The 16,356-nt window shown below is 38.5% G+C and overlaps 1 protein-coding gene across 1 annotated transcript in view; it reads right to left on the reverse strand.

Moving 5' to 3' along the window:
- stard13b (StAR related lipid transfer domain containing 13b) overlaps positions 1-16,356 on the reverse strand; it is a 107,996-nt gene that overhangs the window by 63,970 nt on the left and 27,670 nt on the right. The window contains exon 5 of the mRNA XM_055196965.2: positions 9,395-9,425. Within this exon, the coding sequence (XP_055052940.2) occupies positions 9,395-9,425 (31 nt within the window). The remainder of the gene's footprint in view (positions 1-9,394; positions 9,426-16,356) is intronic.

Here is a 16,356-nt window from a genome sequence, read left to right on the forward strand (position 1 = left end):
CTGCATTAGATAAATCAGCTTCAATGTCAGTGGTACAAATGAAGCTGAAACTGAATTCATCAAAATGATGTGATGGAGGCAGGATAAAAAAGAAATCGAAGTGCAAAATCAATGAGGCTCATAAGATAACATATATCCATATATCACATCCAAAGAGCCAGATTCATTTTTTTATTTACAGTGATGGTCATTTCAAGTCTTTCTATTTACTCCAATGCAAAGGCTCGGTTTAAAGACAGACAGACAGGCAGGCAGACAGACAGACACACAGACACACACCCTCACACACACACACACACATACACACACACACACACACACACACACACACACAGATGGAGGCAGGCTAGGCAGGCAGGCAAAGGGACGGATAGACAGACAGGCAGGCAGGAAGGCAGACAGGCAGAGGCAGACAGACAGGCAGAGGCAGGCAGGTAGACAAACAAACACATAGACACACACAGACAGAGATAAAGGCAGGCAGGCAGGCGGGCGGAAGGACGAATAGACAGACAGACAGACAGACAGGCAGGCAGACAGACAGGCAGGCGGACAAACACACAGACAAAGACAGGCAGGCGGGCGGAGGGATGGAAGAACAGACAGGCAGGCAAACAGACAGACAGAGATAGAGGCAGGGAGTAGGGTGGCCGGAGGGACAGATAGACGGATAGACAGGCAGACAGACAGGCAGACACACAGACATAGACAGGCAGGCGGGCTGAGGGATGGACAGACGGACAGGCAAGCAGGCGACTGAACGATCAGACAGACAGACATGCAGACAGGCAGGCAAACAGACAGAGATAGAGGCAGGCAGGAAGATGGCCGAAGGGACAGATAGACGGATAGACAGACAGACAAACAGGCAGGCATACAGACAGACAGACAGACAGACAGAGATAGAGGCAGGCGGGCGGGCTTAGGGAAGGACGGACAGGCAGGCAGGTGAACAAACAATCAAACAGACAGACAGACAGACAGACAGAGATAGAGGCAGGCATGCAGTCAGGCAGACGGAGTGAGGGACTGATAGACAGACAGACAGACAGACAGACTTACAGACAGAGATAGAGGCAGGCAGGCTGGAGGAGGGATGGACAGACAGGCAGACGAGCGAACGATCAGACAGACAGACAGGCAGGCAGACAAACAGACAGAGATAGAGGCAGGCATGCAGGCAGGCGGACGTAGGGAGGGACAGAGAGACAGACAGACGGACAGATTGAGAGACTGACAGACAGCGATAGAGACAGACAGGGGGGTGGTTGGAGGGACGGACGGACAGACAGACAGGCAGATAGACAGATAGAGGCAGGCAGGCAGACAAACACACACACACACACACACACACACACACACACAGACAGAGATAGAGACAGGCAGGCGAGCGGGCGCTTGGACGATCAGACAGGCAGACAGACAGGCAGATAGACAGACAGACAGACAAACATACACACAGACAGAGATAGAGACAGGCAGGCGAGTGGACGATCAGACAGACAGAGATAGAGGCAGGCAGGCGAGTGGACGATCAGACAGACAGACAGACAGACAGAGATAGAGACAGACAGGCAATTGGACGATCAGACAGGCAGACAGACAGGCAGATAGACAGACAGACAGACAAACATACACACAGACAGAGATAGAGACAGGCAGGCGAGTAGACGATCAGACAGACAGAGATAGAGACAGGCAGGCGAGTGGACGATCAGACAGACAGACAGAGATAGAGACAGACAGGCAGGCAAATAGACAGACAGACAGAGAGGAAGACATACAGTCAGACAGACAGACAGACAGACAGACAGACGGACGGACAGACAGACAGTCAGACAGACAGACAGACAGACAGTCAGGTAGGCAAATAGACAGACAGACAGACAGACAGACAGACAGACAGACAGACAGTCAGTCAGTCAGTCAGTCAGTCAGTCAGTCAGTCAGTCAGTCAGTCAGACAGACAGGCACGCAGAGAGACAGACAGACAGGCAGGCAGACAGATACAGACAAATACAGACCGGCAGACAGATAAACAATTCACCTATACAGCTTCAGTTTGGTTTGTTGGATTCCTGTATGCTGATATACGAGCGAGCACAGAATGTTCTGGGTATGTTTAAAGTCTTACTTGGTTTTCATTCAGTGGCTCAAAGCCTTTGGATTTGCCTTGTCAGAGTAGAATAACAGCATTCACAGTAAAAGAGAAGCCTACGTACAGAGCTGTCTGTCCTGGTTCTGGCTTCAGTACCAGTGGTCTCAGTCTGACAGTTTTGGGTCGCCTCTCGCCATGTCTCTCTTTGTCAGATGGGAGGTCTGACACAGCGATGTTTACCATAACAAAAGAGCATGCATTCTTAAAACAGCACTGGACATGGGACAAATGGACGTTCAGTCCCAAAAGGATTCAGCATGCACACATATCATCACTGCCGTGTCAAGAGAGGTATTTTAAAGTCGTTGACAACCCTGGCATGTTTTGAGGATGCTTTCCTTACAAGCAAAACTGATACAGTGAATAAAACGTTTCATTTACTTTTAAATATGTTTTTTTTAGAGATTTACTTTATAGAGGATGACAACCAACTGAATAAAGGATTTCAAGTTTACATAAATGCAAATGTATAATTGATCCATTTCCATGTAACATTATTTCCTCAGTGTTGGGTACGCAGTGATTTTGGAAGAGTTGTCTTTGTTTATACATGTGAAAATAGAAACAGCTAAAAAAATGAAATAGGTCAGATGGTTCGAGTATTTTTCCATATGTCTGCTTCTGTCTCTCTGTCTCTCTATCTCTGTCATCAGTTCTTAAACATGAGAACTGATAAATCTGTTTCTTAAGTCATGTCCAGCTCCAGCGCTGAAGTCATAAAGCACAAGACTTTGTAATCTATAACTACCATGTTTAGACAGATAAATACAGCTTATTTATGTATATACTGTACAGTTTAAATTAAAAAGTGATGGGATGGGGCCGGTCCCGAGAGAATTTGCAGTTTATGCTTTGTCAATGAATCTAAAAAGTGAACGTGGTTCTGTTTGTTCTTGAGTTCTTCACAGGGGTCTGCCGCTGGTCTGGATCAGAGCTAAAGGTCTTTTACGAGGCGCAGTGATACTTCTGTTTATTGGACCCTGAAGCGCCGGTTGGTGAGTCAAAGTGGTCATTATAGACAGGAACTTAGCTCTGCGGTCTCAAAATTGTCATTCACGGGTCTCGGCTCAATCTGAAACTGTTTAACGTTAAACGGCTGCATTGCACTGAAATCTAATTTAACCAAAGACCCTACAAATAATGAGCACCAACTGGTGAATATTAAAGGACAAGTTTGATATTTTACACTTAAAGCCCTGTTTTCAGATGAAATATAACGGTTTTGACTGAAATTTGGACATATGATGCTGGACCAAGAATTTTTGGGTGTTTGTTGTTTCACCTCCCACCTCTATAATGGCTGCATAGGTGCACTGGAACAATCCTTCCTAAAATGCATTAAACTTTCGTTTACAAAGATGTGAAACTTACCGAGTGGTCGGGAGTGTTCACTGATATTCTCACACAAAAATCGCTGCAAAAGATGCTTTCCAACAGGTGTTTTAGCATTCGTTGTAAACTTGTGGACCTATTTTTCCAAACGCCTCACACCCGTATATTCTTCCGCTGAGAGCTTGAATAATAGACACTCCAGCCCAGTTGGTGGCGATAATCCACCTTTGCCAATTGCAAGAATACAAACAACGTTCCCGGCGCGGAGTAATACCGTACCTCACAGCACATCTAATACAAGTCAATGGAGTTGGACAAAAACTATGATAAAACCTGTTGGAAAGCGTCTTTTGCAACGATCTCTGCGCGAGCACACCAGTGAACACCCCCGACCACTCGGCGAGCCTCACGTCTCTGCAAACGAAAGTTTAATGCATTTTAGGAAGGATTGTTCCAGTGCACCTATACACCCATTGTAGAGGTGGGGCTGATACAAGAAACACCCGCAAATTCTCGGGCCAGCATCATATGTCCAAATTTCAGTCAAAACCGTTCTATTTCATCATAAACAATATGAAAACAGGGCTTTAAGTGTAAAATACCAAACTGTCCTTTAAAGGGTACCCTAGGGACCGTTTTCTTCTGACAGTGTAGTCCACACGACTTGAAGTTATCTGAAGCCATATGGTTCAATTGCTTGCCTATTAAAGTCCTTATTTATTAAAAAAAAATTATTTAAAATTATTTTCTTAAAATATGTGGTCACCATCTCCAGGATAGAATACGGAGCATTAATATTCTCCCCAAGACCAAACTGGAACAGACAGGATACTGTAGTTTCTTTATAAAATGGTCATGGATAAGAATTTCGTAAACTTTAAGCTTAATCGGTGTCATAATAACACACAACTTTAAACAACTCCAAGTACTCCATTGAAAAGAAACAGAAACTCAGTTTTAAAGAAATAACATGTTTTAATTTTAGACCTGATCATTAAATGCACCACGGTCTGGAAGAGAGTCTCTCTGGGGGCAGTCTGTTACTCTAATGAGGTGTGTATGGTGTATTACGGGGCCCGGGGCCATCTGGCCCTGCAGTAGAGTGACATCATACTGTCCCTGCAGTAAAACACGAGAAGGGAAATACTACACCACATGTGCCCTTAACTTTACGTTTTCTTTTATAGCGTCATCATTGTCATTCCTATTAGCATGGCAGTCCAATTGAAGACACATGGTTAGTTGTTGAAATGAATAAAAGTGACTATAATTTGCAAGACTGAAAGACAGACTACTTTTCAAAATAAGACTAAATATGGTTTGGAAAGATCTATAGTGTACAGCAGTGATCACCACATACTGATGAAGATATATATTGTATCTTAAAGCAACACCAAAGAGTTTTTTTTACCTTAAAATAACGTTTCCAAAAAAGTTTCAGTCGTTCATCCACTCAAAACAGGGTGAACAGCACTTTCACATTCGCTTTGCAGCCCTCTATCGGACAAACCGCACTAAAGAAGTTTTCAACTGTCGGTCGCGGTCCTGTAGTTCGAGTAAAAACTACAAAAACTTGACCTACAATCCAATCAGAGCCAGCTATGCTGCAGTATTTACGACAGTGGTAATGGACAATTACGCTTCTAACCTGTAGGGGGAGCAAAGAGCAAAAACTCTTTAGTGTTGCTTTAAAGGAGTAGTCCACTTTAAAGATGGGGCCCATTGACTTACCATAGTATTTTTTTCCTACTATGAAAAGTCAATGGACCCCATTGACATTAGAAGGATCTCTTAACAGAAATGCAATATAATATACATAACTATATTATCAGTGGTGTACAAAGACCTTATATAATGAACTGTATTGTTTTATACCTTAGTTTTATCTACATAAACCGCATGTCCCCTAACATGGAAGTCGCCAAACCCTAAACAGACAAACTGTTCGTTTTGGCACTATGTTGTCTCATACGATGACATGTTTGTCCTGTGGCGGCTACTGTAGCTTCACTATGCATTTCAAAAGGGAGGATAAGCTGTGGACTGAGTCATTGGTTGCAATTCACAGTCCCACACTGTGAGTTGCTGTGGATAAAAACATCTGCCAAAAATGCATAAATGTAAAAGTAATCGCCAACTAGGGCTGTACATGCACCGTACAGAACACTTGAAAAGATTTTGATTTTACTTCTCTAAAACTATCAAGCAGAAATTGTGACTTGAATTAAAGTTCCTTATATAGGAAAGACAACAAAACAATACGTTGTGTCAATCTGTGTGAATGCAGTCATGAAATGTATCAATGTTGTGCTGCAGTATATTGTGAATATAGTCATGGTTGATGTTGTCTTGTTGTAGAAGAGCCAATTCCATAAAGGTCAGGTAGGTTCATGTCTAAGATGACCAGTGGCTAAAAATAAAAATGGCATCTAAAACATTAGAAAAATACACTCACCAGCGATACAGACAGGTATTTAAAAGGCAACTAAGCACAGTTTGGAGGGAGAGCAAGCTGGTCGTGCAGAAGCGCTACAAGCCATGATATTAATCTGTGCTGTCTGCCCAACACCCCTAAAGCCCAGCTTCATGTGAGAGAGCAACTTGAGCTCCCACAACACTGCCTCAATACATTCCAGCTGCCCCCTGGCCACATCAAGCCAAGCCAAATATTTCCCCTCAGCATAACAGTAACAATGCTTCGGTCTGCCCCCCTTATTTTAACTGGGTCCAGGACACTGAAATAGGGCTATAAACAAGGGTCTATGAACCCCCACGTTCTCCAGACACCCAAAGGAACGCCAAACCACCTGTCAATGTCTGTCACATGCTGAGGCGGTGAGCAATGAATTGCACCCAGCAAACTGCCGACAGGATTGTCCTTGTTCATTTTCTCACCTAAATCATTCTTGGTTTGCAAACTAATGGTATTTTTTACAGCTTATCAATCATTTATTTTCGCTCAACATTCCCAACAAGCCCATAAGTTTTACTTTTTAAAGCAATGCAGTTTGCAAAAGACACACTGCAAAACATTTTTTTATATAATATCATGCAATTTATAAGATCTATGTATTTCTGTACTTTTTTTCTTATGTCTCTACTGTCCGCACTAACTGTATTTACTGTAAAGCCCGTAGTATAGTCTGTTTTTTATGTGCAAGCGAACGTAAGCACACGGTCGAACATACAGCCTTGCAAAGCATGGTTTATTTGACTTGTACACTGTAAAAAAATCCAACTTTAAAATGTTCATTCAACAAAGAACATTAAGTAACTTGAACAAAGATTTCTTTGTTGAAGGGCGTCAATTTATTATTTTGTGTTCACTGAATGAAAAGAGCATAATCATTCAGCTAACAAATATTATTTTGTTGACTGGACTTAGATGTATACGTTGTTGTCCAATTCGTTCACCCAACTTGCCAAACTGAGTAATCTGAACAAGCAATTAAAAAAAAAACAATGGTCGGAATGGTTCCCAGCATGCATTGCGACATGTTCACTTCTTTGGTTTAATTTACTAAAAAAGATGATTGTTTTAATGTTTGCTGGATTTATTTATGTTGTTATGTTGTTAATGTTAGTTATATGTTGTATTTAGAGTAATTTTTAAAGAATGATCTTTGTTCATTGTTACCATGATTGAGAAGTGTGTGTTCAGTGTAGAGGGCAGCACAATGAGTAAGCGCGCATCATTGTTGCCTCACAGCAAAAAGGTCTCTGGTTTAAGTCAGACAAAGACTTTGTTTATGAGACCTTTCTGTGTACACTCCCACAGTCCAAAACATGTAGATTAGTTAAATTTGGATATACGAAATTACTCTTTACCCAACTTAGCCACTAGTTGAGTAAACATAAAAATTTGCTTATTACCTAATCAGTTTAAGTTGGTTCAACTTTTTGGTGTAAGTTGACATTACTCAGTAAATTGAGTTAGGTGAACTACATCATCCAAGAGTTGAGTAAACTCAAAAAAGCTGTGCAGCAAGTTGCCTTGAAAATTTAAGTTAAGTCAACTTTTTATTTTTTACAGTGTACGTGTAATCAGACGTTAGACGCATGCACAATGCGACAAAATGCAACACATCTCCTGGGAAGGGTTGCACCAGTTGTTCGTAAGTTCTTACTTAAACTGGGACGTAAAGTTCAAACTAGAGGCTTAGTAACTACTAGCTAGTTTATAACTAACTCTTTACTTTATTCGGTTGCACCATTTGTTCTTAAGGCAGAACGTAGCTAGTAGGTCGTAAGCTCTCCATAAAGTAATGCTTTCACATAGAATGACGTCTAGCCAACGTTATCGAACTAAAAACATTAAACATTTAATTGAAAAAAATGTGGCTCTTCATAATCAATTACAAGCTTATCGATGTGATTTAATCTTATTCCGACCGTTATTCATGGACAGAGGCTTCCGTAAATATTTAGTTACATCGTATTGTTACGTTTAAACTAAGTTTAATAGTGCGACGCAAAAACATTTGGTAGTGCGTAAGTTGTAACTTAGTGCCAATTTACGTCGTAACTACTAGGCTATGTTGTAACTTATGCACAGCTGGTGCCATCGGCCCCTGGGCTACATGCTACATTTTCCAGCACGCACATGCGTGACCTACGAGTACAATGTACGCTGGATTTCAAAAATCTGGCGGTAAGCGTACAGTACGCATGCACTTCTGATGATGAACATTTGTCACGCCCACTATACATGCACTCTTGCGTACACATTAAAAAATGGAGCATACTTTGGCCTTTAAGGGACACTCCACTTTTTTTGAATATATACTCATTTATCAGCTTCCCTAGAGTTAAACATTAGATTTTTACCATTTTGGAATCCATTCAGCTGATATCCACGTCTGGCGCTACCACTTTTAGCATAGCTTAGCATAATCCATTGAATCTGATTAGACCATTAGTATCACGCAAAAAAAATAATCAAAGAGTTTCAATATTTTTCCTATTTTAAACTTGACTCTTCTGTAGTTACATGTTGTACTTAGACTGACAGAAAACTAAAAGTTGCTATTTTCTATGCCGATATGGCCAGGAACCATACTCTCATTCTGGCGTAATTATCAAGGACTTTGCTGCCGTACCATGGCTGCAGGAGGCGCAATGATATTACGCAGCGCCCCAAAATAGTCCCCTCCAATTGAAAGTTACTAAGGAGACTATTTTCAGCTGCTGCGTAATATCATTACGCCTCCAGTTTTAAATAGGAAAAATGTAGAAACGCTTTGGTTATTTTTAGCGCGATGCTAATGGTCTAATCAGATTCAATGGATTATGCTAAGCTATGCTAAAAGTCGTAGTGCCAGACTCGGAGATCAGCTGAATGGATTCCAAAATGGTAAAAATCAAATGTTTAACTCTAGGGGAGCTGAAAAGTGTCCCTTTAAAGCTGTATTGCAACAATGTAATCTCATGAAAAGCGCTATAGAAATAAATTCGAACTGAATTAACAGCTTATTCAAAAGTAATACTTTTGTGCTTTATTATTAAGAATGTCTATCCTTTTCACAATGCTTTAGTCACAATTATTGCACTGGGGAGAAATCCAGTATATCCAGTTTAAAAGCATTTCATTGTTCAACAACAAATCGCAATTATTAGTGAACATCTCTCAGCTGATTATAACAGATGTGTGACATCTTAATCTGTTCAAGTACATTTGAGAGAGAAGTGTTACATATCTTGTATCCAAAACAACACAAATACAACTTGCAGAATATATTTATATGACCAATAACTAAAGTTAAATACAGAAAGACTTTTTAGCACCACCAAGAGCAACCAAACAAACTCATCTACCCTGCTTAATAAATTCAACGAGATCGTGAGATTTTCATTTCATTAAAACATTTATTGCCAGAGCAGTTTAATATCAAAATGAGTGCTCACCTGCCCCTCCAGACCTCTTCTTGATGGACATCTGAAAAGAAAACAAACACAAGCATTAAGTTTAAGTTAATATTTTCATAAAAGTAAAAAAATAACAGTATCAGGTATAAGAAGCTGTCAAGACCAGGAGCCAAACATAAAAACAATGGACAAAAATATTGTTCCTCTCTCATGAGAAAACATTAACACCTGACCACTGAATTTTCTCCCACATATCCACTGAAGGGTACGTTGACCTGGGTCAACATGGTTTACAGTTATCTTGGCCAGCCAAGAGAGAAAGTGCTATTTGTTTATGGTCATGCCATAACTCAATCTGACCTGTTTCCAGTTTCACCATACCGCTGATGTGCTCAGATATCATTCACCTGGGACTTGTCATTGAATACACTATATGCATCTATTTAGGGAATATTATATATATTACATATGAACCTGAGGTGCAGCAATTCCTTTTTGGCCTTGGTAGCATAAACAAAAGTTTCTGTAATACGTTCACGACAATACAAGACAATTTAAGTCATAACAAATGTTTGGGGTGGATCATCTGATCGTATACACCACACTGTAAAAAAATGCAACATTTTGGTCAAATTAACATATTTTTATATTTTTAACTTAACAAATGATTTCTGAAAAACACTTTGGAAAAGTAAGTTTGGCCGAGTACCAAAACACACTTGTAGCGAATCAGCAGTAAGGGCATATCTACTACTAACCGATATCGTTGTCTGGGTTGCGTATGTGTGGGGCGGGTCTATCGAAAGAAGGTCCAGATTCTATTGGGGTGGGGTGTTTATTTAGGTGATTTCAAATGTCAACATTGGCTTTCAGAGATCATGCACCCCGCCTTTAAGTTAAACAATTTCAACTTGTTTTTAAAAGTTATGGCAACTTATCACAGGTCAAAATTTAAATAGTAGGTTGAATCGACTTGCAAAACCAAGTTGTTATAACTTTTGGTATTTTTTTTACATTGGCAGGGTTTCCCAAACTGGGGGTCATGAACCAGGGGAATTGCAGGGAGTTTGTGGGTTGATGAAATTTTTTTATCATAAAATCTAAATAAAACACTTACTAACAACACTGCAAAAAAAGGATTTTCAAGAAAAAAAATTCTTAGTATTTTAATCTTGTTTTCAGAAAAAAAATCTAAAAATTCTTAATTTAAGATGCTTTTTCTTGATGAGCAAAACGACCCAAGAAAATAAGTCTAGTTTTTAGATCAAAAATATCAAATTTAAGTGATTTTGTCCATAAAACAGGCAAAACAAATCTGCCAATGGGGCAGGTAAAAAAATCTTAAACATTTTTCTTAAACACTAAATTCAAGAAAAATTCTAAATATTTTTGCTTGTTTTATGCACAAAATCATATATTTTTACTGAAAACAAGACAAAAATACTAAGAACATTTTTTCTTGAAAATCATTTTTGCAGTGAAAAAGATTTATTGTATTTGGTTAATTTGCATGTCCTGTGACCATAACACAACACTACAATATTTTAGAAAACTAAGAACTCATGCAAAACAAATACATTTTATATAACAAATAAAACAAAATGACCAGATGAAGGTCCAATAACAAGTAATAATAACAATAACTATGTAAAATACTTACAAAGGATAAAACAAAGGATACAAAGGATACAAAGGATAAAAATTAAATGTTTTGTGCAAAAAAATCATAATAAAATATTTACTCAAAATTTCATGGGGTACTTCAAGTAAATAATTTAGGACAAGGGGGTTCGACTGACAAAAAAGTTTGAAAACCCCTGATATACACTGTCAGGTTAAAAGGTCCAAAATAGTCCCAAAAGGTCACTGGGGCTGTACCCTTTAATAAAAGGTCCTAATATGCACCAGAGGGTACAGATATGTATACATTTGGTACTAATATGTACATTTGATGTACTAATATCAACTCTTTAAAGGTGCAAAGGTGTACTTTTTGGCCCAGTGACAACATTTTTTTACCATTTTTTTAGATAGATATTTAATATTAAAATTATTTGATATGATGATGATAACATAATTATATAAATATTAAATAAATATTTAAGATGGTAACAATGGTCAAAATATTATAATAATTATTACTTTGTAGTAGCCGGACACAAAAATGGTTCTTCTATGGCAGTGATTCTCAAACTGGGGTCCAGGGCCCCCAGGGGGGCGCGAGATGGTGCCAGGGGGGCCCCAGTTTTATGACATTTTACAAAATACATTCATTTATCATGAATTCTGTGTAATTAAACCTAAAAAATATAAGGCTACTAACCAACAGCACTACTTTGTATAACTTAATGTTTTGTTTAATTCAACTTGTAAAGTTTTAGAACAGTTTTTGTCATAAATTTTCGTTGGGGGGGCCGCGAAGAAATGCACCGTACACAAGGGGGGCCGCACGCGGAAAAATTAAATCCATACAGTTGACTAAGATATTACTCAAAGGTGAACCTAATAATACAAGATAAAAATAAAACACGAATCGGAAAACAACACAAACCCAAATTTATACATGACCGCCAAGACCAAACTGTAATACAAGCGCAACCAGGAAAACACAAATGAAACACTAGTAATTTACAGTAATACGATTCCCACACCTGACCTTGTTCTTGGCCTAAAAATCACAGCGGAAAGTGGAGAAAGCATGGATGATGTCACTCATAGTTGCTTATAGTATGTGAGATTTTGCAACGAGGGGTTGAATTTTTAACATGCACCTCAAAGAGTTTTGATGTTCAAAAGCAGGTAGAGCTGCAAACTTTACCCTCATGAAGCAGCCTAAATAGCGACACTGTTTGAAGAAATGTATATTACATGTTATTTCTGACAAGACTACTGGACTACTTACAGGAACATCGCAGAGGATTAATGTGAAAAAGTCAGTGCGTGTAAGAGAGCACGTGTGACGCCCCGCTGCGTTTCAAAACGGTAATTGTCACTGACACGAATGACAGTTACATGACATGTAATTAAAGGCCAATGAATGATGACTGGGTTAAGGAAGAGCCTGCCACACAAAAACAGATCTAGTTGTAAAGATACACACACACCTGTCCATCAATATGACAACATGCCCCAAACATGAAAATCAATATCAGATAAAATAAACACAACAAGACAATACACTGGTAAGCAAAAGAAAACCGACCGAGATGCAGCTGTAAGGAACAATGTAGGAAGCATGGAGATGTTTTGACAGATGTGCTCTTTATACTAATGATTGCTTTCCTGGGATACGTGTCATTTTCTTGGAACTGTACTATAGGAATCCCTTGGTTGAATGATGAAGGTTGACAGAGGTACAAAAACATTTTTATAATTCAGAACAGAAGGATAAATGGGCAGATGTAAAATAACAGCACCTGATGGGAAAGTCGGGAAAAGTAACCGAGTGATCTGATGTCGCATTGGACGTAGCAAAAGGAAAACAGATGAATATGGAAGTAGCTGAATATCACAACTCCTGAAGTTCATGAAATATTCCTGTATGTCTGCAATTCCCCTGCAATTCATTTTTATCGGTTTTGTTTGGCATGCACAACTATAGTCTACTGTAATATTTACCGTAGGAGAGATTTACAAAAACATGTTTGATATTACATACATTCATGTGAAAGCAATTCATAATATTACATTTGAGTCAAAAGTGTTCACAGCAGTGTTCCCACCACATTTTACTCCTGGAATGTGATGTAGTAGGCGTTACAAGATAATAAATAAGAAAAAAGTATGAAGGGTTTAACTTTTTATCCATTGCGAATTTATAAGACCATGAAAAGTTGTAGGTTGCACGAGGGTTTGAACATTGAGAGAGCTTGGTGATATAAGCCGAAAAGAAAAATTGAGACATGCGTTGCGTCGGAATTCAAGGGTCAATATTATATAGATTGTACTGTTTTAACGGTCGATGAGGTACTTCATCTACTGTATATTGTCACAGTTTGATTTCAGACACAGGGATGGTTATGATGTAACAAAATCACAATGCAAAAAATGACTTACTTTCTTAGTATTTCTGTCTGAAATATGAAAATACGTCTAGGTTTTAGAAAAAAAATATCACATTTAAGTGAATTTGTGCATAAAACAAGCAAAAAAAATCTGCCAATGGGGTAAGTAAATTTTTCTTGAATTTTATTTGAATTTAAATGTTTAAGAAAAAAGTTCAAGATTTTTTTGCTTACCGCATTGGCAGGTTTTTTTTGCTTGTTTTATGCATAAATTCACTTTAATTTGATATTTTTGTCTTCAAACTAGATTTATTTCTTAGGTCTTTACTGTATGTTCATTAAGACAATGCATTTTGACTTAAAAATTTTTTAGATATTTGTACTTAAAACAAGATAAAAATACTATGGGGTCGATAACACCAAACGCGTTCACTGCAAAAAATTATTTTCAAGAAAAAAATTCTTAGTATTTGTCGTCTTGTTTTCAGTAAAAATATCTAAAAATTCTTAAATTGAGATGCTTTTTCTTGATGAGCAAAACGACCCGGGAAAATGCGTCTAGTTTGTAGACCAAAAACATCAAATTTAAGTGATTTTGTGCATACAACAAGCAAAAATATCTGCCACTGGGGTAAGCAAAAAATCTTAAAACACTTAATTCAAGAAAAATTCCCAAAATCACTTAAATTTGATATTTTTGGTCTAAAAACTAGACTTATTTTCTTGGGTCGTTTTGCTCATCAAGAAAAAGCATCTTTTCTTGTAAAGACTTTCTTGAATTTTATCTGAATTGAAATGTTTATGAAAAAAGTTTAAGATTTCTCTTTGCTTACCGCATTGGCAGTTTTTTTGCTTGTTTTGTGCACAAATTCACTTAAATTTGATTTTTTTTTCTTACAACCAGATTTATTTTCTTAGGTCTTTATGCTTATCAAGACAATGCATCTTGACTTAAGAATTTTTAGAAATTTGTATCTAAAACAAGATAAAAATACTAAGGGGCCGATCAAAACAAACGCTTTTGCACTGCTAAAAATGACTTTCTTACTTATTATTTTTGTCTTGTTTTCAGTAAAAATATAAAAAAATTCTTAAATTAAAATATATTTTTATGATGAGCAAAATGACCTAGGAAAACAAGTCTAGTTTTTAGACAAAAAATATAAAATTTAAGAGAATTAGTGCTTAAAACAGGCAAAAAAATCTGCCAATGGAATAAGAAAAAATTCTTGAAATAAGTTTCCTTTTTTATAAACACTTAATTCAAAAACATTTTTCTTAACCCATTGGCAGATTTTCTTTGCTTGTTTTAAGCACTAATTCTCTTAAATTTTATATTTTTTGCTTTAATTTAAGAATTTTTAGATATTTTTTTACTTAAAACAAGATAAAAATACTAAGTAAGAAAGTAATTTTTTGCAGTGTGGCAGTTGCAGGCGCCTTTTTGAATGATTTTCTATGGGTAGTGAGCCTTATTGCGCGTAGTTTTTGCGCGCCGAATGCCTTGCATTTTTTGCCGCAGCACGCATGTCACGGTGGGATTACACCGAATAAGGAAAACTAAAGAGAGAACCCAAACGCAAGGATGTATCAAAAATATAACTATGTATTTATTAAATACAAAACAGAAAAACCCACGAGGGGGTTAAACAGAGGATAACTAAAACACTGTGATAAAACACAAACCAAAACACAGGAACAAAACAGGAACTCGGAAAACACGGAAACTCTGAACGTTCAACAACGCACGCGCACAACACAGAGAACGCGAGGGCATTTTAGGGTAAAAGTGACAAGACACTGGGAACACGTGTCACACATAGATGATGTGAAAACACACGTGTTCCCACGTAAACACAATGCTGCCATAGCCTTGCCCTCTAACATCCGACCTGGATAATAACCAAGGTCAGGCAAGACCATGACAGCCACAAAACACTGGGAACACGTGTAAGCCACACATACTATATGACTCCACATGTTCCCACACAGAACATAGTACTGTCATGGTCATGCCAGATGTACTCAGACATGGATCTAGCACAAAAGATCTGGCAAGCCCATGACAACGCATTTTTGAAGAAGCGCTCGCTGAGAGCGGAAAAGCGCCCGACATCATTTGCGCCTTTCCATTGTCCAACCAAATACGGGGAGAGGCGGGCCTTACGTTGTGGTGACGGAAGTTTACAGTAATTTGGAACAACCGGACTGCAGTCACTCCTGCGTATTTGTGCACCTCTCACCCTCGATCAAGGTCAGAGCAAGCGTCCTGCTTTTAAATTTTGTGCTAATATGACAGTTAACAGCAAAAGGGCTCATGCTTCAATATTTGATAGACAAGCCAGTGGACTCGGTGGTTGCCTTGCAATATAAAAAGCCGCGCCGCACTTGCGTTCCTAAGCGTTTAAAACGCATTTCGGCCCCTAAGAAAGTCATTTTTTTGCAGTGCATGCACCAATAAATCATCCACAACTAGATTGTAAATCAAAGATCAGAAACTCCTGGAAAGAAAGTACAGGACGTCAATTTCATAGACTTAGGTTTAGAAAGCAATGACAATTTTATATTTTTTGCTAAACTATCCCTTTAAGATGATGCTTCTGGGCACAGGAGAAAGCAAGGAAAAGCAATGCCCACCGATGCCAAAAATGAAAAAAGAAAAAAGAAAGATTCTCATGGTGTAAAATGACTGAGAATATAAAACAAAAGACGCAGATAAAAAGAAAGAAAAGTAATGCAGACAAAAAGCCCCTCGGCAAGCACTTCAAAGTGACCCCGGAGGGCTCAAGCAGGCCAGATGTGGTCCCGAGAGCAAAGCCTCATCTATCTTACATTCCACGAAACCCCCTGCAGCAGGACAATTTTTCTATATTTAGCTCCCCTTTAACTTCTCTCAACCCACTGGGATGTGTTCAATCTCGTTTCTGTATTATCCATCAGACTTCAGCTTCCTTTTCCCTCATGTCTGTTGTTTGGGCCAACTCGCCGTGGATCATC

Source organism: Misgurnus anguillicaudatus, chromosome 24 (genome assembly GCF_027580225.2).
Source record: "Misgurnus anguillicaudatus chromosome 24, ASM2758022v2, whole genome shotgun sequence".
In the NCBI taxonomy this organism is placed as follows: domain Eukaryota; kingdom Metazoa; phylum Chordata; class Actinopteri; order Cypriniformes; family Cobitidae; genus Misgurnus; species Misgurnus anguillicaudatus.